Raw genomic sequence first — 25,992 nt, forward strand, 5'->3', positions numbered from 1 at the left:
TATATACATAAAATTGTATTGTATTATATTGCATCATGTACATACACAGACTCTTCAGATTATCAAATACAAATCAATTATAGTAACTATATACAGAATATAATTTATTATGCATACAATTATATACAAAACCTAGACCATTACACAGAAGAGAAATCCTGAGAAGCTCCCAGGTTTAATCAAGATGGGTTCAAATGGACATTGAGTATCTCACTTCACTTGCACTGTCTGGATTGAAAACTATATTGAAGACATGAGTGGTTCTGCTTGTGTAAATGGTTCCCAACATAATGCCTGATTTACAGAGGAAGAACTAATGCAAACATTAGGTCCAGAAAAATCTTATTTGATATTCTACAAATTAGATGACATCTTTGGAGAAATAAAATATTTCAAATCAGAATGGACATTTATTGTATTAGAGAAGTTCAATTCAACCAGGCTTCCCCCAATTTATGTTGGAAAAATTCCATGGTTTTTTTTAAGCCCATCATTTTATATTGACTTGAACAGAATCACATGTAATGCAAACCTAACAGATTTCTTAAACTGCAGTCATTGCTTATTACCAGTGGTGGGATTCAAATATATGACCAACCGGTTCTCTGTGTGGATGCCGCTTCTGGAAGTCCATTCTGGGCCTGGGCAACAAAAAATTAGCTACCCGTTCTGCTGAAGTGGTGCGAACTGGCTGAATCCTACCACTGCTTATTACTGTCTTAGAAAAGGGATGCAAATGTATGTCTGTTCCGTGGGCTGGACTACAGTCTCCCTCTTCTGTATCTATTGGCCGTGTTGGCTAGAATTAATATGGGGTTTGAGTTCAACATTATTTTGGGACTTCCAAGCTGTTCACCTTGTCCTGGAAGAACTTTCTTATTGTGATAATTCATGAAAAAAATTTGCAGTGAAAAATAAAACATGCCTCTGAATTTTTTTTAACCTAAAGAACTGACCATTGCAAATGGGTTCTGATTAAATGTAAATTATTGCCATTTCTGTACTTCAGAATCCACCTACTTTTGAAAACAGTATTGTAAGATATAGAGGATCAGATATAGGAGATCATTCTGAGTACCCATCGACTCTCCATAGGAACCAGTTAATGTGCTGCAATTCACTACAGATGGAAAGAATTTGTCTTTCTTGAATTATTTTATATAATGCATTACATTCAGTGGCTTAATACCAGCTAGTATTAACTTTCTCACTACAGAGCTTGCTTTTTGGTTCTGAAGAGTGTTTAGAGACAGCCTCTCAAATCTAAGATGAGATAGACATGGACTTAAAAAAAACTCTTTGATGTGTATGTATTTAGTAAATGCGTACATATATACAAATACCATACAAAAATATGGTGAAATCCTCTTCTTGGTAACAATACAAGTTTAAATTTGGGGGGGCGTTTTAATAGTACAATATAAAATGCATATTTTAAACTATTGGCTCCTATTTTCCTAACCTAATACATCTATTCTTCTATCAGGAACCCTTTAAAGGGTGGAGCCATCTAGGTAAATCAAAATACTTCAGAATGGGGAATTATGTATATTTAGCAAACAATATTGCAGAAAATATACACAATCAAACATTTGTAAAATTCCTTCAAATACCGTAGATATTTACAAGATGGTGAAAAACCCTTACCTTATTGCCGTTTGCTCATTTGTTGTTGATTGATTATATGCCATCAAGTTGTTTTTGACTCCTAGCAACCACATAGATTTTTAACTCTATATTCCATAATATTCTATTAAAATAATATCATATAATATAAATAATGATTAAGGTACCATAGAAGACTATGAGTTCAAGTTCTGCCTTAGGTGTGAAAGGCAGCTGGGTGACTTTGGTCTAATCAGTCAGACTAACCCACCTCACAGGATTGTTGTTGAGGGGAAAAGTGGAAGGAGTATTAAGTATGCTTGCTACCTTGAGTTATTTATAAAAAATATATAGTTTACATCTTCGACACAATTGATGAAAATTCTGTTTTTTCCAAATATAGAGGCTTTGGTGTAAAATCCTTAAGATTTTTTTTTAAAGGACAGCCCCAAAATTTTAGAGTAAAAGTAAGCTCAGATCATATTAGTGCGATTTCAGTATGCCTGCGTTGAAAACTGAGGGATGTGGCAAGGACATTAAAATCTCAGGAGAAACAGAGTTTAGGATTCTTTACTTTACCCAAAGCAGATGAGGAAAAATAACAGGGACTGTTATGGGCACAAATTGCAGATCATTAAAAAAAAACAAAAAACGTTTGCTAACCTTTCTATAGACTCATATTTGGTTTCTATAGATTCAAATTTGGGTTTTACCATTAAGTTGTCCTAAATCTTTTGAAAACGCACATGGCCCAAAGAATTAAAATTAGTGTAGAATAAAGCTTTTAGTCTAATTCCTGCAATTAAACAATATATAGTCCTTACTTCTTCTATCAGCAAGTACTAACCGCATTACACACAAGCTAGGGCAACAAGGCAGCCCTAAACTTGGCATGGTTTCACACAATATTTATTATTCTAGACTCCACATCACCTAGCTTGCAAACTCCAATGACCAACGGTAAACTGCAGCAATGCTAAAACTACACAGTTAGATTCTGGCTTTAATCTTTCTTGACTGATTTGAACTTCTACGCCACCCAATAATGTAAGGGTCTCTGGGACATTATAACCATTCAGAACACACTAATGAGAACCTCAATCAATTTAAAAACTACACAGGCGACACAAAAGTATATATTAGGAAATAACGGAACCTTGCAACAGATATGGTAAAAGAAATGATTGTGGCAATGAATACAGCATAAAGTTATCCTAAGTTTAAAGCAGAACCAAAGGAGTTAATTTTGAAAATATCAAAATGATTTATTTAAATGCTTGGAAAAATAAAATGTTTTTTATTTTTTTGGAGCCAAAAAAGTAAAAAATGCCAGTAGCATAATGTAGAAATCTGGTAAAGCTTGTGCTGTACAGTATGCTGATACCTATTATATTTCAAAGCTGAATATTACCACAAAGTGCTTGTTCATTGTTACATCTAACCTTTATAAAACCAAACTGAACTGAACAAATCAAAGGTTTCAAGCAGCTTTTTCAAGTTGCTAGAAATTTATAACTAGTTATCTAACTACCCAATGCACAGGAATAGCTTAATTAACAGTAATCCTGTTTAAACAAGCAATGGTGCACCTATTTAAACAACTAAAAGTATTGTAAAGCCATTAATTTTAAACTATATCCTTGGCTCTTTGATAGTTCAGTTCTAACGTGTGTGTTCAAGTTATTTGTGGGTGGGTGTAGTGTGTGCACATAATATATTAGCCAGATTCCAATAATCTGAAGCTACGAAGAGTGCAAAATTTTTGAAATCTTAATTTATCATCTGGGGCACTGTTTATAAAAAAAGTGATACAGTAGTTTACAGATTTGTTACAAAAAGAATCCCCATTGTATTTATATGACGTAACATTAAATTAAGTAACATCTGAGTCAGCAGCAAATATAAAAACACTTCACGGGATGTAGTCATAGCATAGCAAAGAAAGATGCTCTGAGATTATTCTGGATGTATACAATTTTTTTCTAGCAGCACAGAATTGCCCTGTGAAATTACATAATGCACCTTGGATTTATTTGTTTACTTATTTATTGCCCCAGCCAGCAAAGTGAACATTTAAATTGTCAGGATGTTGGTGTTTCTACTTACTGATGAGTTGGCTGCCAGTGGAGCAGCTGTATTAGAATTTTCTTGCCCACATGGTTGGTTCTTCTCATGAGTTACAAGAATTCTGAAATGCTGTTGCCTTGAGTTTTGATCTGGACAAATTTTAAAAGTGCATCCTTGCCCTGGGGAAATCCGCTCAACTGAACTGCTTCTGGTCATAACGGGGCCACGTTGGTCATTTCCACAATGTGCATCTTCTTCCATGGGGCTAATTCGATCAGCCTGTGGCTGAACTGGATATGAGGTGCTCCTCTCCAGCTGTATCCGTGGATACCTGACCAGCCTGTCTCCTTTTGTTCCTGTAAAACCAAAATTACAACCTGCCCCTGGACTATTTGACTGAGACTGCTGCAACTGAAGAACAAATAACTTTTTTCCAGGGTTGGCTGACCCATCTGGCAGGTGCTGCAGAGACCAGCGCCTGGGTTCTGAGCAAGAAGCATTATTTCGGGGCTCTGGACCAAATGGCATCAGCGTAACTTGAGGCATATCCACACTTGAAGCCCGATGCTGAATCCTTACCCCATTGATATTTAAATCCAGCGCAGGTTTGTTTGTGTTGTCCTCTTGACCGCTGGCGGCACCCATATTATTCCAGTTGTTAGAAGGTATTGTACAAAATATTGTGTGGTTAAAAGATCCTCCGTTGACCTCATGTCCCATGTTCTCAAGCTCTCTCGTTGGAGAATCCTCCGGAGTTACCTGTGAACTACTTGGAGAAGAATGGCTTCCATCGAGAGAGGTACGCCGCTCTCCTAGACCAGAAAAGTGACATGACTCCTCTGGAGGAGACCCACATTCATCAGCATGTCCATTCACAGCATTGCGCTGAAGGGAGATCTGCATGGATGAGCTCCTCATGGGACGCGCATCAAAGCTGTTCAGAAGCTGCGGGATAAACATGGATGTGCTTCTTTGTAAGGAGCCACCTTCCTGCAGACGGCCGCTGCCATTTTCACAATCGATTCTGCGCCTGGAGAAAGGGTGAGGCCCATTCCTTCTTGGCAAAGTGTGGAATGCCACGGAAAAGTCGTCATTATCCTCCCTCTCATGGTCTAGACTCTCCAGTTCAGGAGCTGTATTGCTTCGCCCTGAGCCAAAATGAAACCGCAACCGATGGGCCATGGTCGCGGGAGAAAGCAGAGGAGAGGGAAGGCAACCAGGCCAGACACTGCCAGCAGTTAAGAACTAAAGACATAAACTCCAAGAAAAAGTGTCCCATCTGCCAAAGTGTTAGCACTGCTGCACTGATAGCGACAGATAGCAGAAATAGCCCAAGTGGCAAGCGACATTCCATGCGTGGTTGGGCAAGACCAATCGGTGCTCCTCCACACTGTGACATCGGGTAGGAGGGCTGGCGTCACATGACCTGTTTTCCCCTCTCCAATACAAGCGACTATTTTTTCCCCCCTCTCTTTAATACCAGCAAGAGCCTGAAACAGCACCTTCCCAGCTGCTCCTTTTCCATCAGAAAGGATCGGTCCCAGCGGGAGATCTCTCACAGCTGACTAAGGCAGCAAACACACTCAGCTCTGCTATAAATCTAAACTGCATCATATTCACAGAACACTTTTGAATTACTGCAAAAAAAAAGAAAGAAAGAAAAGGAGCAGAGGGGGTGGGAAACCACAGACACAAACCCACACAGAGGAGACTTCCCCTCTCTTCCCCACCCTGTCGAATTGCCCGTTATGCTATCAAAATTCTCAAGCTGAGCAGATATTGCCGAAATGATTGGAAGAAGGCATGTGCAGACACACACAGAGAGAGAGAGAGAGACAGAGAGAGAGAGAGACAGAGAGAGAGAAAATGAACGTGTGAGATTTTGTTCATTTAAGCCTCCCAATATCTTTTGACTACTAGAAATAAAGAATAGGAACTCAGTCTTTCTTCCTTTCCACTGAAAAGCAATGTAAATCCTCCTCTTTCTGCCCTACCAACCAACAGAGAGATATCGGGTTGCTACCGCAAACAAACTGCAATAACCTGCTTCAACTACATTCAAACTTTTTTCAGGAGAGAAAAAAGGAAAGAAATTCTTACATGCACAATTCAAGAGGCAACACCATCCATCTTCCGGTTCCTAGGTTTTAGAAGGCAGGGCAGGCGATAAAAGCTGAAGCAGGGGTAGTAAGCATGAAGAACTGTACAGAATTTGACTTAAACTCCATGCTAAACAATGGCAGCCTTCCAGTGAGAAAGTGAGCAGTATTAGAAAGGTTGAGTTGCCAGCGAGAAAGAGAGCTCTGCTTTGTTAGGAGCCAAGAGGCGTCAGAAGAGCAGACAGATGGACGGGGACCCAAAATTAAACAATGCCCAAACTCGATTCTGCTCTGAGTGGTTGTTTAGAAAGGGGTGGGCAGAAACAGACATCCTACTGTCTCAAAATCTGTGGGCAGCACGAATTAAAAACTGGGTCAGTGAAACTAAAATGTTTATTATGGAGATAAAATAAAACCATTTAATTTTCTGTATAAGTGAGAACCCTCACAGCAACAGCTATAGAGAAAACAAAAACATGAGAATATCCACCAAGAATGATGTCCTAAATATTTAAGACTTAAGTATTCTTATGATTTATTTCAAGTGAAGAAAGAAAGGGTCTCCAAAGGAGAGGAAAAAAACTTTCAATAATTAAAATACCAAAGGTCAGCATAATCCTGTTTTGTTAAACAGGCAAGAAAAAAGCAGGACTAATAATAATACTGATCAGATAATCATCCATCTGCTGCTGTTCTGAATAAAGTCTGAAACATCTTTAGCATAATTAACACAATTTAAGGACATATTTCCGTCTTATTTGATTAATCAACGAACTATGATACTATAACTACCTTTGCAGCCTTTCTCCAAAGGCTTCATTGGTTATTTTAACCATTTTATGCACTTCTAAATACAAGTTTGGGACTCCGGACAGAAGGTACTTTGACAACACGTTGATTTGTGATGAATACAAGCTAGCAAAGAACAGTTTAAGTACCCCTTTGCTTCTCTTTTTACTCCAAACTTTTCGGTATACTCTGAACTGTATCTATAGGCTCCATTATTTACAACATCACGTTTAACCTATATATTTAATTTAAACACAGTGTAAATATCTGCCACAACTCATAGCCATTTATGCTGTTCATTATAATAAAATCGGAGCAAATTTCCCCGAGGAGGGGGAGATGAGATGAAAGTAGATAGATAGATTAAAAAATAAATAATGGTACTTAACATTCATTAGATCATAAATAAAAGGAACATTAAATGCACTTTTAAAGATAGGCCCGGTTCAAATTATAAGCTGAAACGTCAGCAACACAGAGACTACATTGGCAAAGTATGTTGGACTAAAGAAATTTAGGAGCTACCATAGAAAAGCCTCTACATTTATTAGCTACTTACTGGAGGAGGGATAAAATTGCAGCTCTTCACCTGAATGGATTCATATGGAAGCTTCAAAGTCACACCACACTTCAGTGATTATAGAAACCAAGGGCATGGCAAACAGCTCAGGTTAACTGGCCCTGTGAAAAACTGGTCTCTCATCTTAACACTTTTCAACAACACCTTCCTGGATCCATCCTAGGCATATTACTGCTTAATTGAATTAGCTTGTTTTCTACATCTCTGCTATATCTGACATCTCCCTTCCAGTAGCAAAAATGAGTTATCACCATTAAACCCAAGGTTCTGAAGCCACTGAAGGCCTTAATAGCTATTTACTACCTTCTTGTCAATCTGAAAGGAACTGTATTTATTAGCCTCTTACTACTAATGCATATTACATCTCTCCATGTCCCACTTTTAAGAAATATTTCCCCCAGTGGAGAGAGGGAGAGAAGGAAAAATGAAATGTATGACCCAATGTTCTCATGCATAAAGTCAATAACCATAGGGGGGGAAAATACTCACCAATCTATTTTCATCAAACACTTCAAACAGCAGTCTATGATTAGATGGATTTACCTATAAGGGAACAAACAGAGAAAACTATAAATCCAAACTCATTTGGCTCTTTCTTTCACCCATGAGACTTGTTTTAAAAATGGAATTTATTTTCTCAAAGAGTTCCAAATTGGACCTTCCCCGCTTGGGTCATATTCCTTACCAAGCCCAGCCCCATCAAGTGGCAATATTTAGCTGACTTTGGTCAATGGCAAAAAGCTGAACAAGGTTAGGTTTGATCGGGATTGGATAGGATGAGACAAGCCAGGATATCCCACGGCTGTAAGCAAATTGAGGTTGAAAAAAAAAATCTCAAAAGATGTCAGTAGCTAAACACTTCTTGTTTCCCCCTCCTGCAAGCAAGAGGTAAGGCCAGACAAGGTGGCAAATAAGATCTCCAGACTGAAACCTGGCGAGCCAAAAGCAGGGCTGAAAAAAGGAATGGTGTGAAACAGAAGTTATATATCTACTCAACAAACCTTTATACAGCTGCACGGGTTGTCCAGCTTTTCATTTTAAAATTACTTTTCTCTCGGAACTCATCGACATTTAATTCAGAGGTAAGTACTTATTGTCCATAATAATTTACTCCAGTGAATGAACTTCACACAAATTATCTGATCTCTGTGAGAATAAAGGAGCTTCTGAGGAATTTCATGTTCTCTTGTGTGCGTGCGCATGATGAATGTCACCAAAACTAGAAATGGCCAATTCTCTCTCCCAGCCATGGTCAGGTGAGGGGAAAAATGAAGATAACTTGGATAATACCGGTTGACCAACTAGGCCTATGCATTGAAAAATCAATGAATGAATGAATGAAACATGACTTAAACAAATGCAAAATGAGGCAGTAGCATCCATAACATGCCCAGTGATATATAACCAAAGTAGACTGTAACCTTACTCTAAATTTAAAAAAAAGCAGAAATTCCAAGCCAAGTAAACAAACGCTGCTCAAGTTCTACAGTCTGCGTATTTATCTGTTCTTAGGATCTTCCAATATACTGGACTATACTCCAGCACCAGACAGGTTGCATAAATAACTACACGGGATGTAAGAATATAAGTACATAACCATTCACCTCCTTTCTAGACTAACCCCCCCCCCAGATGTTATGACCTTTTCTGATGGGGAAGATGATCCAGCCCCTTGATCATCTTGCCTGCCCTCTTCTGAACTTTCTCTAGTTGGTTGTCTAACCTTTTGAGGTGACAAAAATTGCATACAATATTCCAGGTGAGATTGTACTGTTGATTTATGTAATATTTACAATATATTATATAATATGTATTTATTTATTTATTTATTATATTGCCACTTCTATATTTATATCATCCTTAAATACCATTGGCTTTTTTTTTTTACAGTGGCCACACATTGTGTTGTCACCCTGGATAACCTGTTTACCTTTACTCCAAGATCTCTTTTGTTATTAGTAACTGTTAGTTTTGATCCTATTAGTATGGACGAATAGTCACGATTTTCGTTCCAATGCACATCAATGACATCAACCATTTGGATGACTATTCCTCTAATGTCCTTTGATCCCTTTGGAGCTGTTCACGCCCCTTTGTTGTTGTTGTGACTCAGGGCCAGCCTGTGGGTCCGACAGCCGGGTCCGATGTATCGGATGACTCAGATGTGGGGGAGGAGGGAAACGAACCAGCTGATGATGATTTGGAGGCTTTGCAGAGCCCTCAGCCGGGGACCTCTTCTCAGCTGCGTGAGCCCGAGAGTGCGGAGGAAGATGACCCACAGCTGGCCCTGTTCAAGGACGCCCGACGCAGGAGGCAGTCGAGCAGGAACAAACAAAGAAAGGCTGTGAGACTCCTCGGGAGGAGGCACAGGAAGACCACGCCCTGAGCTCTCTATAAAAGGAGTGTTTGGGGAGGGGCTGGTTGCTGAAAGCAACTTTTCCGCTTGAGAAGACAAGCTCTAGTGTTTTTGTTAACTGCGTAATTAAATCTTGGCAGAAGCCTTTTAGCCTTGGACGCTCTCCAGTCTCTTCTTTTTGAATAGGGGTTTGCTAGAAGAGGGCTGGTTCAGAACAGTTTGCTTTCAGCCACCCACCCCTTATTACTACGATGGAGCAGCTTCTTGCCGAGAATGTCCAGCTCAACCAGCAACTCACCTTGCTGGCCACTCAGGTGGCACAACTGCAGGCTCAGGTACATGCTGCCCCCCCACCCAGGAGGAAATGTCAGATAGCTATGCCGGATAAATTTGCTGGTAAACCAGAACTGTTTCCTGCCTTCCTGGGACAATGCCAGCTTTATATCAGCGTGAGAGCAGCTGATTTCCCCACTGACCGAGATAAGGTGGGATTCGTGTTGAGCCTTCTGTCGGGAGATGCAGCTCGTTGGGGCACGCCTCTGTTGGCACAGCCTAGCCCTTTGTTGGATAACTTTGGGGGGTTTTGTGACCATATGCGCCTCATGTACGAGGACCCGATTAAGGCGCAGACTGCCACCCGACGCCTGAAAGCTTTGAGGCAGGGTCAGCGCCCTCTACAGGCCTATATCAGCGATTTCCGGCTGCTTAGCCAGGATTCCGCCTGGAATGAGGCTGCGCTCGTGGATGCCTTTCAGGATGGCTTGTCAGAGGAGATGTTGGATGAGCTGGCCCGCGTGGACATTCCCTCAGACCTTAATGGGCTGATCCATCTTTGTCTGCGGATCGATGCCCGGCTGCAGCAGCGTAAGAGTCGCCGTGCCACCCCACAGACCCCTGCCGCCCCTGTTGTGCGTGAGCCCCCAGTCCAGAGGGAGGAGCCAATGGAGCTGGGTGCCGCCAGGTCCCGTCTATCGGTGACGGAAATGGACAGACGACGATCGGAGGGGTTGTGTTTTTACTGTGGGGACCCTGGACATTTGGCTGCTTCTTGCCCGAAGAAGCGTCAGCGGGCGTCAGTGACCAAGCCTGCCCCGAGAAAGTCCCCTGCTTTGCTATCGGGAAACGGCCCGAGCCCGATCTAGACGGTGTGAAAGATCGGGCGACCCACAACGACCACGCCGAGCGACGCCGTTCCGACGGTGCCTGTGAACCTTCACGGCATTTGATTTTGGAGGCACGACTGATCCTTCCTGGCAAGCCAGAGGGGATTCCGGTCCATGCCTTAATTGACTCTGGGGCTACCACTAACTTTATGGATTCGGCCTTTGTGGCAAAATGGGCTGTTCCCCAGTGTCCAGTGGATCCGCCCATGCTTGTGGAGACCATCGATGGTCGAGTGCTCCTGTCCGGGCCTATTACGGCCGCCACGCAACCCGTGTGTATGGCCATCAGTACCCATGTGGAGGCCATTCAGTTCTACGTCACTTCGGATCTGCACTTCCCCGTGGTCTTGGGACTGGCGTGGCTCCGGGCGCATGATCCACAGATCTATTGGTCTCAGAACTTGGTCACCTTCCCAAGTTTGCAGTGCGTGGACCACACCCGCCATATCTGTGCCGGCCAGGTGGAGGGTTCCCCAGGGGTTTCCTTGCCTCCCGAACTGTCCGACTTTGCTGACGTGTTCAGCGAGTCAGAGGCGGACCAATTACCCCCGCACAGGCCCTACGACTGCTCCATTGACCTAGTCCCTGATGCGCCTCTCCCAGTGGGGCGTTTGTACTCCATGTCGGAGCCCGAGTTGGCTGCATTGCGGGACTTCCTGACAAAGAACTTGGCTCGTGGTTTCATCCGGCCCTCGTCCTCGCCAGTGTCTGCGCCCGTGCTTTTCGTCAAAAAGAAGTCGGGCGAGTTACGGCTTTGCTGTGACTACCGGAAACTCAACGCTATCACGGTGCGTAACCGCTACCCGCTGCCCCTCATCCCCGAGCTCTTGGACCGACTCCGGGAGGCTAAGATCTTCACGAAACTGGACCTGCGTGGAGCTTACAACCTCGTCAGGGTTCGGCCGGGTGATGAGTGGAAGACGGCGTTTGGTACTCGCTATGGACATTTCGAGTACACGGTGATGCCGTTTGGCCTGACCAACGCCCCCGCTGTGTTTCAGCATTTTATGAATGACATCTTTCGGGATCTGTTGGACCAGTTTGTTGTGATTTACCTGGACGACATCCTGATTTACTCCCCGTCGCGTGAAGCGCATCATCAGCATCTCCGTCAGGTCCTGCAGCGCCTCCGGAAACATCGGCTGTTTGCCAAGTTGGAGAAGTGCCAGTTCTACCAGGTGACCATTGATTTCTTGGGTCACCGCATTTCTCCTGAGGGCATCGCCATGGAACCGAGTAAAGTTGAGTCGTTGCAGAGTTGGCAACCCCCGCGTCGCGTGAAGGATGTTCAGCGACTTCTTGGATTTGCCAACTACTATCGGACATTCATCCCTGGCTTTGCTGCCTTGACAGCCCCCCTCACCCGGCTCCTGCAGAAGAAGACTCGGTTTCAGTGGAACGCCCCCGAGCAACAGGCGTTCCAAGCTTTGAAGGACGCCTTCATGAAGGAGCCCATCTTGAAGCATCCTGACCCGCAACGGCCGTTTGTCGTGGAGGCGGACGCCTCCGACATTGCCATTGGGGCCGTGTTACTCCAGGCAGCGACGCCCAACGGTACCCTTTTCCCTTGCGCGTATCACTCTCGGAAATTGAATCCCTCGGAGCGCAACTATACCATCTGGGAGAAGGAGCTGCTGGCCATCAAGGCGGCGTTCGAGGCTTGGAGGCATCATCTGGAGGGGGCGCGGCATCAAATCGAGGTCCGGACGGACCACAAGAATCTGGAAAGCCTGCAGACCGCTCGGAATTTGAACCAACGCCAGATCCGGTGGTCCCTCTTCTTTGCGAGGTTTGACTTCCGGGTGCGGTACATACCAAGCGGGCACAACCAGAGAGCGGATGCTCTGTCCAGGAAGCCCGAGTACACCCGAGTGGAAGACAAGCTTCCGCCCAGGACAGTGATCCCCGTCGAGTCTTTTGCTGCGGTGCGGGAGCCGGTGGATATACGGGCTCGGATCCGGGAGGCGCAGCAGCAGGAGGCGTGGGTGGCTCAGCGGAAGGAAGAGGTGGGGCCAGATTCGCCTTGGTCGGTCACGGATGGACTCCTGTATTATCGTGACCGGCTCTATGTTCCAGGAGGGCCACTCAGGGGACTCGTCCTCAGCCAATGTCATGATAACCCGGCTGCGGGGCATTTTGGCCTGTTCAAGACTCTGAACCTGGTCTCCCGTACATTCTGGTGGCCCCGAGTCCGACACGATGTCCAGTCTTATGTCACCTCCTGCGTCCCATGCAGGCAGGCCAAGTCAGCGACAAGGGCCCCGCCTGGTTTACTGCAGCCTTTGCCAACGCCCAAGAGACCCTGGGGGGCTGTGTCCATGGACTTTCTGACGGATCTACCCCCATCCTCCGGCTTCACGACAGTGTTTGTGGTGGTGGACATGTTGACCAAGATGGCGCACTTCATCCCCTGTCGCGGCTTACCGTCAGCTCGCGCCACTAGTCGCATGTTCATCCAACAGGTGTTCCGGCTGCACGGCCTTCCCGATAGAGTCGTCTCCGATAGGGGGGCCCAGTTTACAGCCCGCTTCTGGCAGGAGTTGATGCGGGCATTGGACATTAAGGTTTGCCTCTCGTCCGCGCATCATCCTCAGACCGACGGGGGTACCGAGAAGGTCATCGGCATCTTAGAGCAGTATCTGCGCTGCTACGTTAACCTGCAGCAGGACAATTGGGTGGACTATTTGGCCATAGCCGAGTTTGCCTTTAACAACTCGCAGCACTCCTCCACGCAGATGACACCGTTCTTGGCCAACGTGGGTTATCACCCCCGGTTTTTCCCCCTTTCTCCCGTGGACTCACCGGAGCCGGCAGCGAACGAATTCATGGCGGAGTTACAGGCGATCCATCGGTTGGTGCGACGGCAGCTGGAGAAGGCCAAGGCCGACTACAAGAGGTTCGCCGATCGGTCGAGAAGGGATACGCCTCCATTATCGGTGGGGGATCGGGTCTGGCTGTCCACCAGGAACCTACCATCCACTCGGCCGGCGAGGAAGCTGGACCACCGTTACCTTGGACCGTTCCCAGTCGAGGCCGTCATCAACCCGGTCGCCTATCGTTTAACTCTGCCACGTTCCCTGCGCGTGCACCCCGTCTTCCATCGGTCCTTGTTGGTCCCCGAACAACCGGCTTGTCCACTTCGCCAAGCGGAACCTCCCCCATCAGGACCTCGTGATGGCGACAGCACCCCCGAGTACGAGGTCGCCAGCATCAGGGATTCCCGCTGGCTGAAAGGTCGCTTCCAGTACCTGATCGAGTGGAAAGGGTACGGGCCGGAGGACTTCACATGGAAAGACGCGACCGCCGTTCATGCCCCTGCGTTGGTGACTGCGTTTCACGAACAGTTCCCATCCTGACCGCATCCGGATCGGCAGACCCGGGGGAAGGGCCCTGCGGTGCGGGATAGTGTTGTGACTCAGGGCCAGCCTGTGGGTCCGACAGCCGGGTCCGATGTATCGGATGACTCAGATGTGGGGGAGGAGGGAAACGAACCGGCTGATGATGATTTGGAGGCTTTGCAGAGCCCTCAGCCGGGGACCTCTTCTCAGCTGCGTGAGCCCGAGAGTGCGGAGGAAGATGACCCACAGCTGGCCCTGTTCAAGGACGCCCGACGCAGGAGGCAGTCGAGCAGGAACAAACAAAGAAAGGCTGTGAGACTCCTCGGGAGGAGGCACAGGGAGACCACGCCCTGAGCTCTCTATAAAAGGAGTGTTTGGGGAGGGGCTGGTTGCTGAAAGCAACTTTTCCGCTTGAGAAGACAAGCTCTAGTGTTTTTGTTAACTGCGTAATTAAATCTTGGCAGAAGCCTTTTAGCCTTGGACGCTCTCCAGTCTCTTCTTTTTGAATAGGGGTTTGCTAGAAGAGGGCTGGTTCAGAACAGTTGTTTTTACCATCCTGAACAATTTAGTATCCTCAGCAAACTTGACTATTTCATTAGTTGCACCTGGTGTCATATCATTTCTACATATGTTAAAAGGCACTGGTCGTAGGACAGAACCCTGGAGGACTCCATTAGTTACATCATTGTGAAAAATGTCCATTGACTCTTGGTTTTCTACTCTTCAGGCAGTTGCTTACCCACAACAGAACCTGCTGTGTTATTTCATGGCAGTTAAATTTACTGAGAAGTCTTTGATGAGGAAATTAATCAAAGGCTTTTTGAAAATCCAAGTAGATGATGTCTGCTGGCTTGCCCTTATCTACTTATTTATTATCAACCTCAAAAAATCCTTTGTAGATTATTTATTCAGGACGTTCCCTAGTGAAATCTTGTTGGGTATCCTTGGATTAGGCTTGTGTCTATAAAGGTTTGATATTTTTTTCTTCAATTGCAGTTTCCACTATCTTCCCCAGAACAGATGTTACGCTGACAGGCCTACAATTTTCTGCATCTCCCCATGAGTCCTAAAAACATTAGAGTTCCACTGACCAACTTCTAGTTTTCAATTATAGAGGACAAGTATAGAGACAGAGTTCATATTTCAGTTTGGAGGTCTACAATTTCAGCTTTAAATTCCTTAGTAACCTTGCAAGTAGCTATTGCGGTAGGGCAATTGCTCACTTTGTCCATAAGGCCTAACACTTCTTCTCTTGTCACCACTATATTTAATTTAATTTAATTATGGGACTTATATGCCGCCCTATCTCCCGAAGGACTCAGGGCGGCTAACAACAATAAAACAACAATAGAACAATAAATACAAATATTTAAAAGAGATTAAATTTACAAAGCCCCACTAAAAACCAATAAAAATTAAAAACAAAATTAAAACCCCCGTCTTCAGTCCAGGTCGGCCAGTTGGAAAAGGTATGTCTTTAGGTCGCGATGAAAGGACCGGAGATCTGGGGCCATCCGAAGTTCTCGGGGGAGCTGATTCCACAGGGCAGGCAACCCAACAGAGAAGGCTCTCCCCCTGGGGGTCGCCAGCCGACATTGTCTGGCCGACGGCACCCTGAGGAGACCCTCCCTGTGTGAGCGCACCAGGCGATGGGAAATCGTTCCTGGCAGCAGATGGTCCTGTAGGTATCCCGGGCCTAAGCCATGTAGGGCTTTATAGGTAAGAACCAGCACCTTATGGTTCAATTCATCTGCTTCCCTTCTTGAGAGCAGGAACTCAGATTTAGGGATCAACTTCCATTTTTCTCCAGTGCACTTAGGGGTAAACAATTGTTTGGCTACTCTGTAATTCACCTTTCTAGCATATCACTCCTTCTTCATCCAAGGGACCAATGAAGTTGGCTTATTTGAAGAAGCTTCACAGATTTGGCAATATGTTCCTCAAAATTTCTTGTTGACTCCTTCATTGTCTCTATTTCTTTTGCCAGAGTTTATGCAGAGATTCATCAACTCCTGTTGGCTTTCCCCCTGCACTTATTTTTAAAAGCTGCCGTCTTTTTAATTTGAAGTCCCAGGGTTCCCTTTTGATACAAATTAGAGCTCTACTGTACAAGTCTGGTTCTTCCCAAAACATTCCACAGTGCCTAATAAACTGGAAGCCCTCCTGGCAATGTCAATGTCACATCCACACATTGAGACATTGCAGCTCTGCCTGTCTAGCTAGTCCTGCTCATGGAACATATGCTGTTTCAGAGAAAGTGTCTTGAAGGTCTTGCTTTCAGCTTCATGCTTAAGTTACGAGAATTTGGCTTCCAGAACTTCCTTCTTCCTTAGTCTTGATGTCCTCATTGTCCAGGACTCTCATTTTCTGTAACAGCCAAGGGGTGACTCTCTTTTGAGTGGGGCTTTGCTATCATGACCTTTTGAGTCACACTCGCCTACTTCTCTATCCAACTTATTTATTCCAGTAGAGCTACCTTGATCTGAAGGCACTGAAATCATTCTGAGTAGTAGCAGCTGCTTGCACCAAGTATACAAACACAATCTCTGTCCAGCGGTCAGAAAACGAATGACATTCAGAATGATCACATATGTTCTGCATCCCTGCTGGCTGCCTATTTTCGTATCTATTTTAAAAAGTATCTAGTTTATTCAAATTTATTCTATGTTTAGCCTGATTCTTAAATTTTTGTAAGATTAATTATGTTTTTTTTAACGTTTAAATGTTAGTCTCTCCATCATCTTAAGAGTTCTTCCCTTGGTTGCTAGGGAAGAGAAAGTCCAGGAGCTAGCCCAAAGCAGAAAAATATTCAAAAACTACACTTAACACATGGATAAACTCTTTCTCTACATGTCTCCATTTTATGACCAATAAGCTTCCAAGTTTATCATTCTCCACTTCTTTGCTCTGAGCAGCTCCAAAAAAACATTAGGATTACAGCCTTAATTGCAAGCTAGGTACTACCCTATGAGCCCACAGATACTCTTATAAAAATGTAAATAGTAGAGAAATACAGCTGAATGAAATTATATTGCTGTTGGTTACACGGTTAGCCAGCTGTTTTGACTGGATTTAGTATTTTTATTCCTTTTCCCAAGAACCTGGTATAGGTTGATGTTCTTTGATGCTGTTAAAGATAGCACTGCTGCCTTTGCAACTGACATATGATTTTGTCAATGCCAATGATGTTCACATGGTGCTCCAGATATTTTGGGATCACAACCAAAGCGCCTATCATTATTGGTACCATCTTTGCTTTGGTTTCCCCCCCACACACACAGTAGTTTTACTTCTATTTGCAGGGCTTATTATCATTTATCTAACCAACAAATACCAGTCTTTACACTTGAGTGTTATCTTTTAGAAAATCGGTAGTGTGATTGAGCATGCTCAATTTGATGATCAGGCAAGCCTGTACAGTTAGTAATCATTTTGTTAGAATGTCATGAGTACATCTCACATTTCAGATGTACTCATGGCATCTGGTAGTTTTCATCATCCCTCAATTTTATGTTCCAGGTTTCTGCTACTTGGCAAAAAAGCAGTACCTCTGCAAGCAGAAGGTTACAGGTTGGATTCCTAGCCTCTTTCAACAAGAATAGGAATAATAGCACTTTGAAGATGCCAGAGTTCAATCCGGGATCTCCCGCATGCAGAGTAAAAGCTCTGTTCTTGGTTATACAAATAGTCCTCATTTAGTAACTACAATAAGCTGACCTTGTAATAATGCCGCTGGGGGGGGGGCAAAAGCCCTAATAAGCAGGCATATACATAGAATGAAGGCTACTGCTAAGCTTGTAAGCCGCCCTGAGTCTTCGGAGAAGGGCGGGATATAAATGGAATTAAAATAAAAATAAATAAATAAAATTCGGATCTCCAGCTTGGTCATTAACAAAGGGACTACTACTACTGTGCTGATAATCTTACTTCAACGTTTCTTTGCTTTACAGACTTGGGAATTTCATAAATGCCAAGGATTGGTCATAAAGTTACTGTTAAAACAGCAAATCATCACTAAGGAGACAGTTATTAAATGAGGAGTATTTGTAATTCCTCTAACTATGATAATTCCTCTCACTAATCCCTTTGAGTTTAGGGGAAGCTTCCATGGTTAACACTAATTATAAATTGCCATATCTTTTTTGTTTTTAAATTCAGGCTAAAACTGAATTAGCTTCAGGGCTCTTTCAGATATTTTATAGTTCGTGAAATAAAATGATATAATTTGCAATAGATTAGAATCTATTTTACTAAATAGATGTGATTGCACCTAACAGCTGTCAGTTATCTTTCTTCATTCTGATTTTCCAGGGGAGAACATGTCCTACAAAACTAGTAATATTTGACCCACTGACCCACAGATATGGGACAGCTTTACTGTTTTCCTTTGTAGCCTTACCATTTTATGAATTTTATAATATTTTCAGGCAAATATCAAAAGTTGGATAAACACTTTGACTTCACCAACTGTATTAAACCCATAAAGTAATAGGAGATTACTTGGAAGCAAGTTCCACTATGCCCTAATGGGACTTATTCCCACATAAACATATATAAGATTGCCATCTCAGAACTGAATCCTATGAATGCTTACCTGAAAACAAACTCCATTGCAATTAACTAGGTTTACTCTGCAGTCTGGGAGTTCAGCATTGCAAGCTTTATTAACATAAAGTGCAAACTGACCAGACCCAAGTTCTTCTAGAAATATTCCTATGTATTAAACTTTTGTTATGACTGGAATGGAAAAAGCTAGGAGAAGACATTCAGTGCCAAAACAATTCCTAGGACTGTGCATTACTAATCAAAACAAATTTGATCCACTCTCCACTCTGTTCTTCTCCCCCCTCCCCCCTTTTCCTGGCCATTGTTTGGTATTAGAAAGATTCGGTGTTACTTCAAAATATCTACAGAAATCAAACCTTACTTCTCACTGTTAGCACTGCTATAGAAATCTGATTGAAAACCATTTATAATGCTACTGAGACAGTGCCAAAATATTGTTTCTAAAACATTGAGCATAAAGCAAGCCAACTGCATAGACACTGTCTGAAAAAGACAGTAGCAATTCAACAGCTTACAATGCCTCAGTCTGTAGTCAGACAGCTGCTCCCAAAGATTAAATTTAAATTGCTGAAATTTTACCTTGCCCTTTCTGCTTGAGTTTTTTTTTTCCTTTCACTCCCTCTTTTTAAATAAAGTTTAAGAGAGAAGTGAAACAATATTCTTTTCCATGTTATGGGACTCCAGTTGATTATGCTTGAAACAATATAATTTCTAGATAACGAATACTTGCTTCCTTTCTATAGCATAAATCAACGCCAAGTAAATGAAAACATTTGCTAGAGACAAAGAGTTGTCTCTATGTATATGTGTGCATGTATATAGGGAAGTCTCACTTATGGAAGGCTAGGCATATAATTTGGGGGATACAAAAGAAGTAATACAAAGAGCGAGAATTGACAATCATGAAATTGTGAGCATATGGAAATATGACTGGGATTGCATTATGTCCCCACTAACACATAGTAAGAATCTGGATCATGTATGTCAAAAGCAATAATGTTTTGTGGCACATTTGGGCATGACCTAGATGCTTTGAGCTATTTTGTAGCCCAATACTCTCTCTTTCTTCTCTTAATCTATTAATTAAGAATATATTAATCTGGTAGATTAGGAAATCAAGCATGCTACTCCAAAAGCTGCAGTTTACATACCGGTAGGTACTGTAATGTAAAATTAGAAGGCACCAGCGTGAGTATGTTTTATAGATTACCAAAAGCACTATAAGTTATAAATGTTATAAATTAACATTCTCTATCTCCCACTGGTTTTGTTTAAGTGAAATGAGAACACAAAAGGCATTTGAATAATGAGGAACACACTTGGTGGTAGTCATAGTAAAACTATATACATCTCAGACTCTGTCCCAAATATTTCCATCCAAAGCAAGGGGGGAAAAATAAAGCCTGAAAAAAAGGCATCATCCTTGGAGAGAAAGTGCAGATATTGCTACAGTGGGCTGACTTGGTATGAAGCAATTTCCTATGTGTATCTTGCAGGACACTGCATCCTGGTTTCTTTCATATGCTTTTGTTTTTAAGGATACAGGCTACACTGCCACAAATACAACTACAAAGAGATGGGCAGAAGGGTGCAGGTGTGGAGCTAAACAGTCCCCTATTTATAATGTTCATTTCTAGCCAAACAAACTAAGATTAGAGCAGTATGACTGGGATTGGAAATTCTTGATCTTATTTGAAACTATCAGGGATTGGCAAGAGGAGTCTCGGTTATCCAATACCTTGAAAGTACGTGATGGCTTATTGGCTTGCCACACTTAAGCCAGCTCTCCAGGAAGCACACCACTGCCCAGTAACAGTTCAACTACTCTTGCCACTGATAAAGGCTAGCAGTCCTTTTCAAACTTTTAATACCCCAGAGATTACAACTAGACAGTTTCCTATAACTACCACCATGATTATCATCAAAGTTTGAGAGACCCATGTAGCAAGCTGTGTTGCCAAAACTCTTACACCTTTGTAAGATACAACTCTTCAAAGTATTCCTGTCTATCACCCGAGAGTAGGTATCCCTTCTGAACAATCTCTAACAATGTACTCAACCTTGCTTGCATAAGCTCTTGAGAGATCAGGCTATGATTAACCAGAAAGTGGCTCAAAGGAGAGACACAACAAATCTGAAACATTTAGTTAAAGATTTGGAACTTTAGATCTGGTTAAAGTCTGGGTTCTTTCTCATGCACATACAATTTCAGGTCTCCTCTCTGTAAATAAAAAAGAAACACTAATCTAGCAGTTTTCAACTTCTTAAAACCTGGTTCATTAACCTAAATAGCAACTTGCACATTAGGATCCGGCTCTTTTTAACCAAACATGGTTGCCTTTATTCTAATCTTTTTCTCCACCTCTACTGTTTATCTTTTCTTCATCCCTTTGCTCCAGTTAAAACTAAGACAATGGGAAGGCTATAACATTCTGGCTACCATCCAGAGCTGTTTCTTACACTATCTAAACAGACCACAAAACGTATTAGGTGGGGGGATTTTGTCAAATAACTGGTATACAAGTATTATTGAACAACATTCAACATAGAGTAAAAATTCTTAAAATCAAAACTTACTCTAAAAAAAAATTCCTCGTTCCATTTTGGATTTAGAGTCTGTAAAAAAAAAAGAGGTGGAAATTTTAGTAACACAACCCTTTAGAAAATGCTGTAAATATACACTACAATTTGTGGTGAATTACAACACAAGAGAGAGAGGGGGGGAGAGAGGGAGGGAGGAAGGAAGGAAGAAAAATCACCGGCATAGCTTTCGTCAGCAATAAAGACATTGTTATCAAAAGGCTTCAAATTCATTTGCTAAGCAAACTACTTGTGGGAGGCCATGTGAAGTAGGATAAACCAGAAATAGACGCCACTATTATTAGGAACTACACAGTGAGAGCTGATCAGTGATGACCTGAGCAGAGATGTCTTAATAAAGAGAGTTAAATATTTCATTATTAAAAATTCTTCAGCCTGTCACTGGGGAAGTTACTGGAGGATATGGTGAAGAATATGCCAGTAGAAAGATCCCCCCAGTCACGTTATTTGCACAAGCATAATTTATACTCCCTACTCTAAAAAAGGAAAGGAATACCATTTCAAAATATGGTTCAATAATCTTATTTAACTGTACTATCAATTAATGCATTGAGAGTACCTGAGAGAGCTTATTAGAAAAACCTTTTATCTTATAAACGAAAAAACCTCATTTTTTAAAAGCATGAAAAAAAATCTCAATCTATATTTTTCCCTAAATAGTAACAGCATCATGAGGAAGAGAATAAAAAGAAAATGGGTGGATAATGATCCTTGTCAAATAACAATCCTTTATACATTTTTAAAGGCCAGGAACAGAACAAACAAACCTGATAAACTAGGTTTGATAATTAACCTGAGAGAATACCAACATTAACAAAGCCCTAATATTTATAATTGCTTTCTTTCTGACGTGCAAGAGAAATGGAACAAAGCATATTTTTATAGATATGTATAAATTAGCATGTCAGGGGATCCTTAACTGATCTTGAATCTAGACTATTAAAAACTATAGTGACTAAAATGTGAACTTTAGCCTAATATTCAGTGATGCTGTATCAGAAATAATGTTACATGTTTTCTTTGTGTGAGACTGAAATACAACGTTCTGAATCACTGATAGTTTTCTCGCACCATGCCGATGAAATATTATTAGTGAGCAACTGCTACAAGAAGGGCTGTGCTAACGCTGCCAGATTTAGACATGCAAAAATTCAAAGCACCACCAGAGGGCAGCAAAGATACACAAAACTCTTAACACTCTTCTGCCATCTACTGCCCCCCTCTGGATTTCTGATAAGACTAGATTTTCTATTCAACAAATGATCATCAGGGTCTAGCAGACCAACTGGTGGGTTTGTAATTAGACTTTTTCAAAGGCGATTCCAGCTTTATGGAATTCTTGAGTATTGTTATTATTTATTTATATCCCATCTTTGTTATTTTTATAAATAATTCAAGGTGGCCAATGTATATAATACTCCTTCTTCCTCCTATTTTCCCCACAACAGCAAACTTGTTAGGTGCATTGGGTTGAGAGAGCGTGACTGGTCCAAAGTCACCCAGTCAGCTTTCATGCCTAAGGCAAATCTGGAACGCATGATCTCCTGGTGTCTAGCCTAAAGCTTTAACCACTAGACCAGGGGTGTCAAACTCGCAACGTCATGTGATGTGTCACAACGTATCAAGACTTTTTTTCCATTGCCGGCAATGGAGTGGGCGTGGTTTCGGCATGACGCATCCAGCCTGTGGCTCGGCAGTTTGACACCCCTGCACTAGACCAAACTGGCTCTCAGGCTATAAATAATGGCCCTTTTTGAAACATGAGAAATATATATTTTCAAATGCATGCTTATTACTTCTACTTACTTTTTTAATAGTTTTTGTTTGCACCAGGGCAAGTTCTCGGTTTTCATCTGCTACATACAATGAAAGTTTCACATACGGATCACTGCAACAGAAAAACTGCCATTAACATCACATTACATAATTTAATTTGCTTATTGTCAAGTTGTTGTATTTATACACTTATGCAATTTATATTGTATAGTTGAAACCAGTTCAACTCCCCAAGGCTTGCAAGAAAATAAATAAATAAAATAGAACATCTACCATGGTGAAAATAAAAACAAGCATGACAAAACGTCCATGAGTCACAAACATGTATGCACACAATTTAAAAAATTCTCTACAACTCTCTGCTTAACATCAGAGCCCAGAACAACTCAACAAATCAAAACCAACAGCAAGAGTAATAGCAAAAATCACCCTGAAGACCAAATGATGATGGTGAAGATCACATCCAGAGGCCCTGTGGAAGAGCTCAGCTTTTTTTGGCTTCTGGAAGTCCACTACTGGGTGGATCACTCTAATTTCTAGAGAAAACCTGTCCAAACAACAGGTGACATAACTGAAAATGTTTTCTAGCCTCAGCCACCACCCTTCACCTCATGCACCACAAAACTTTGATGCACCGGTATGACTCTTCTTGGCCTGGGGCCTGGATGGAAGTCATCCTGGAGGTGGTTACTGGATTAAACAGAATATCCCACCTCCGCTCCATTGTATATTCCCCTATTTTAGCTTTTTTTCTGGCAATTTTAATGTCATATTTACTCTTCTACCATTTTACTCTTTTATAATATTGTTTTATCAGATTGTAAGCTACCCAGAGTCACATGACAGTGAGTTGGGCATCATACAAATCTCACAAGTAAATAAATACAATTCTGGCAAATGACTATCCAAACCATTCTTGGAAATCTCCAGTCAGGGAGCACACATAACTTTAGCTGTTCCATTGCTTAACAGTTCTCACAGGAAATTCCTCTTTAGTTCAAGTTGGATCTTTCGCTGTAAGGCTTCTCTGTTCATTGGAATTGTATTGTATTTTTTGTATTTGACAAGTTACTCTCTTTGCAACTTGAACTTTTTTATAACCATCCCCATCAACACTTACAGATTTTGACAGGCTTATTAATCAACTTCAACCTGCTGTTCTGCATAATGCATGAGAACAATTTTTAATTTTCTTACAACTGACAAATCCAATTAGCTGCCTTTTGTGTGTAGAGAGGCATCTACCTCAATTCATCCCAGCATTCCAGAGAATCCTGTTCTCAGCTCTGAACCTCTTTCACCAAGCAACATTCTGGAAAGCTTCCTAAAATACAGCTTTGTTCCTCTGTAAAGTCATTCTAATATATTACCCAGCAGACCTCTGCTTTGACTTTTCTCACAAAGCAGGGAGCCCGCTTGGCAGGCAGGATTCAAAGAGGAGCTGACACATTTGGAGTGAAAGAGAAAAAATGGCCCTCCTGGGATTTAATATTCATGGATTGACAGAATGACATCAGCTCAGAAACACGGCTCTAACTCACAGAATGTATTTACTTCCCCTTGGCTTTGTAAGTTGCAGTACAGTAGCTAGAAATCAAGAAGCATATTTCTTATTTCTATCTTAACGCCCCTACAGTTTTGTTGCTACAGAAGTCCAGAGTTTGAAGTCTTTGCAATGAACAGAGTAGTAGTTTGTAAGCAAAAATATCCCAATAACTGTTGAGTAAGCCAACAAAATAGTTGGGTTTACACATCAAGTTGCCTTTAATCATAGTTTGCTGAACAAATCATTCTTGGCTAGGTTTACAAAACATGCTAAATAAAATCCAGACTACATCTGAACCTAATCAGTCATAACTGGCCACATCTCATTGTTCATCAGCTGACTAATTTATGATCTTGGTTAAGTATCTTGTTATGATGGTGGGTGAACAAAGCTGTTAGCTGAATGTTCCTGACCTGTTTATCTTAACATCCTTCTATGTTAAGAAGAATGGGCGATGATCCTTGCTTCTCAAAGCATAGGGCTAACTCATCACATATAATGTTATGAAGATGATGGATGAAATTGCACTCACTTATTCCTCCATCTTGGGACAAGATCTTTGACCCAAGTTAATATCTGCCACAGGACTTGTATTATCTGTACAGTTGAAGCTGATACTAAACAAGGGGTAGGCAACCTCGGCTCTTTTATGACTCATGGACTTCAACTCCCAGAATTCCTGAGCCAGCCAAGCTGTCTCAGGAATTCTGAGAGTTAAAGTCCATGAGTCATAAAAGAGCCGAGGTTGCCTACCCCTATCCTAAACCAATGCTTTAAATTCTACCCCCTCCCACTGATTAAATGGATAAGAGTTTCCCAATCCTGACAATTATAAAATGGGTGGACTTCAACTCTCAGAATTCCCCAGCAAGCATGGCAGGCTGGGGAATTCTGGGAATAGAAGTCCACTCATCTCAAAGTTCCCAAGGTTGAGCAATGCTGGGGTTAGTAGAATCAATCACACTTGGTTGTCAATGGTTGATGGCCATCAGGGTGATGGATAGGACCTGTCTCTATTATGATACCAGGCCTTAAATTATACTGAAGTGGACCTAAATAATTCATTTAAGAGATTCTGTACATGACAGATGAACTGAGTCCAACATTTCTGGCTCAAGATTTTCTTTTCATGTTGCTTTTATTGAAGATGTCTAATTGAAAGTAATCTTTTCTCTCTAAGGAGAGAATTGCAAATTGTTTAGCATGGCTTGCACTCTGCCCACTTCTACTCAGATTATATAACTTTATTATAAAAACTATGGGTGAGCTGGCAACTAAATTTGCTTATTTTTCTTTTCCCCATTCTTTCCTATGTATCTTTTAAAAATGTAATAAAGTCTCAGGTGCTCTGAGAGGAATGTTATAGATACAGAGCCAAGCTTGGTATAGCGGTTAAGGTAATAGTTTAGAAACCAGGAGACTGTGAGTTCTAGTCTAACCTTAAGGATGAAATCTGACTGGGTAATTTGGGGCCACTCAATCTGTCTCATCCCAATCTACCTCTCA

The 25,992-nt window shown here is 42.2% G+C and overlaps 1 protein-coding gene across 11 annotated transcripts in view; it reads right to left on the bottom strand.

Annotated features, from left to right (window-relative positions):
* NEDD4L (NEDD4 like E3 ubiquitin protein ligase) overlaps positions 1–25,992 on the bottom strand; it is a gene marked incomplete at its 5' end in the record, with an annotated part of 308,703 nt that overhangs the window by 135,662 nt on the left and 147,049 nt on the right. For 5 of the 11 annotated variants that reach the window (XM_083354777.1, XM_083354776.1, XM_083354775.1 and 2 more), the window contains 3 exons: positions 7,630–7,683; positions 21,141–21,179; positions 22,971–23,052. In XM_083354777.1, the coding sequence (XP_083210903.1) occupies positions 7,630–7,683; positions 21,141–21,179; positions 22,971–23,052 (175 nt within the window). Of the gene's footprint in view, positions 1–3,711; positions 4,855–7,629; positions 7,684–21,140; positions 21,180–22,970; positions 23,053–25,992 lie in introns of those variants that run through there. The other 6 variants (XM_083354770.1, XM_083354767.1, XM_083354772.1 and 3 more) reach the window with 4 other exon arrangements.

This window comes from Vipera ursinii, assembly GCF_947247035.1.
Source record: "Vipera ursinii genome assembly, chromosome: 2".
NCBI classification, from domain to species: Eukaryota; Metazoa; Chordata; class Lepidosauria; order Squamata; family Viperidae; genus Vipera; species Vipera ursinii.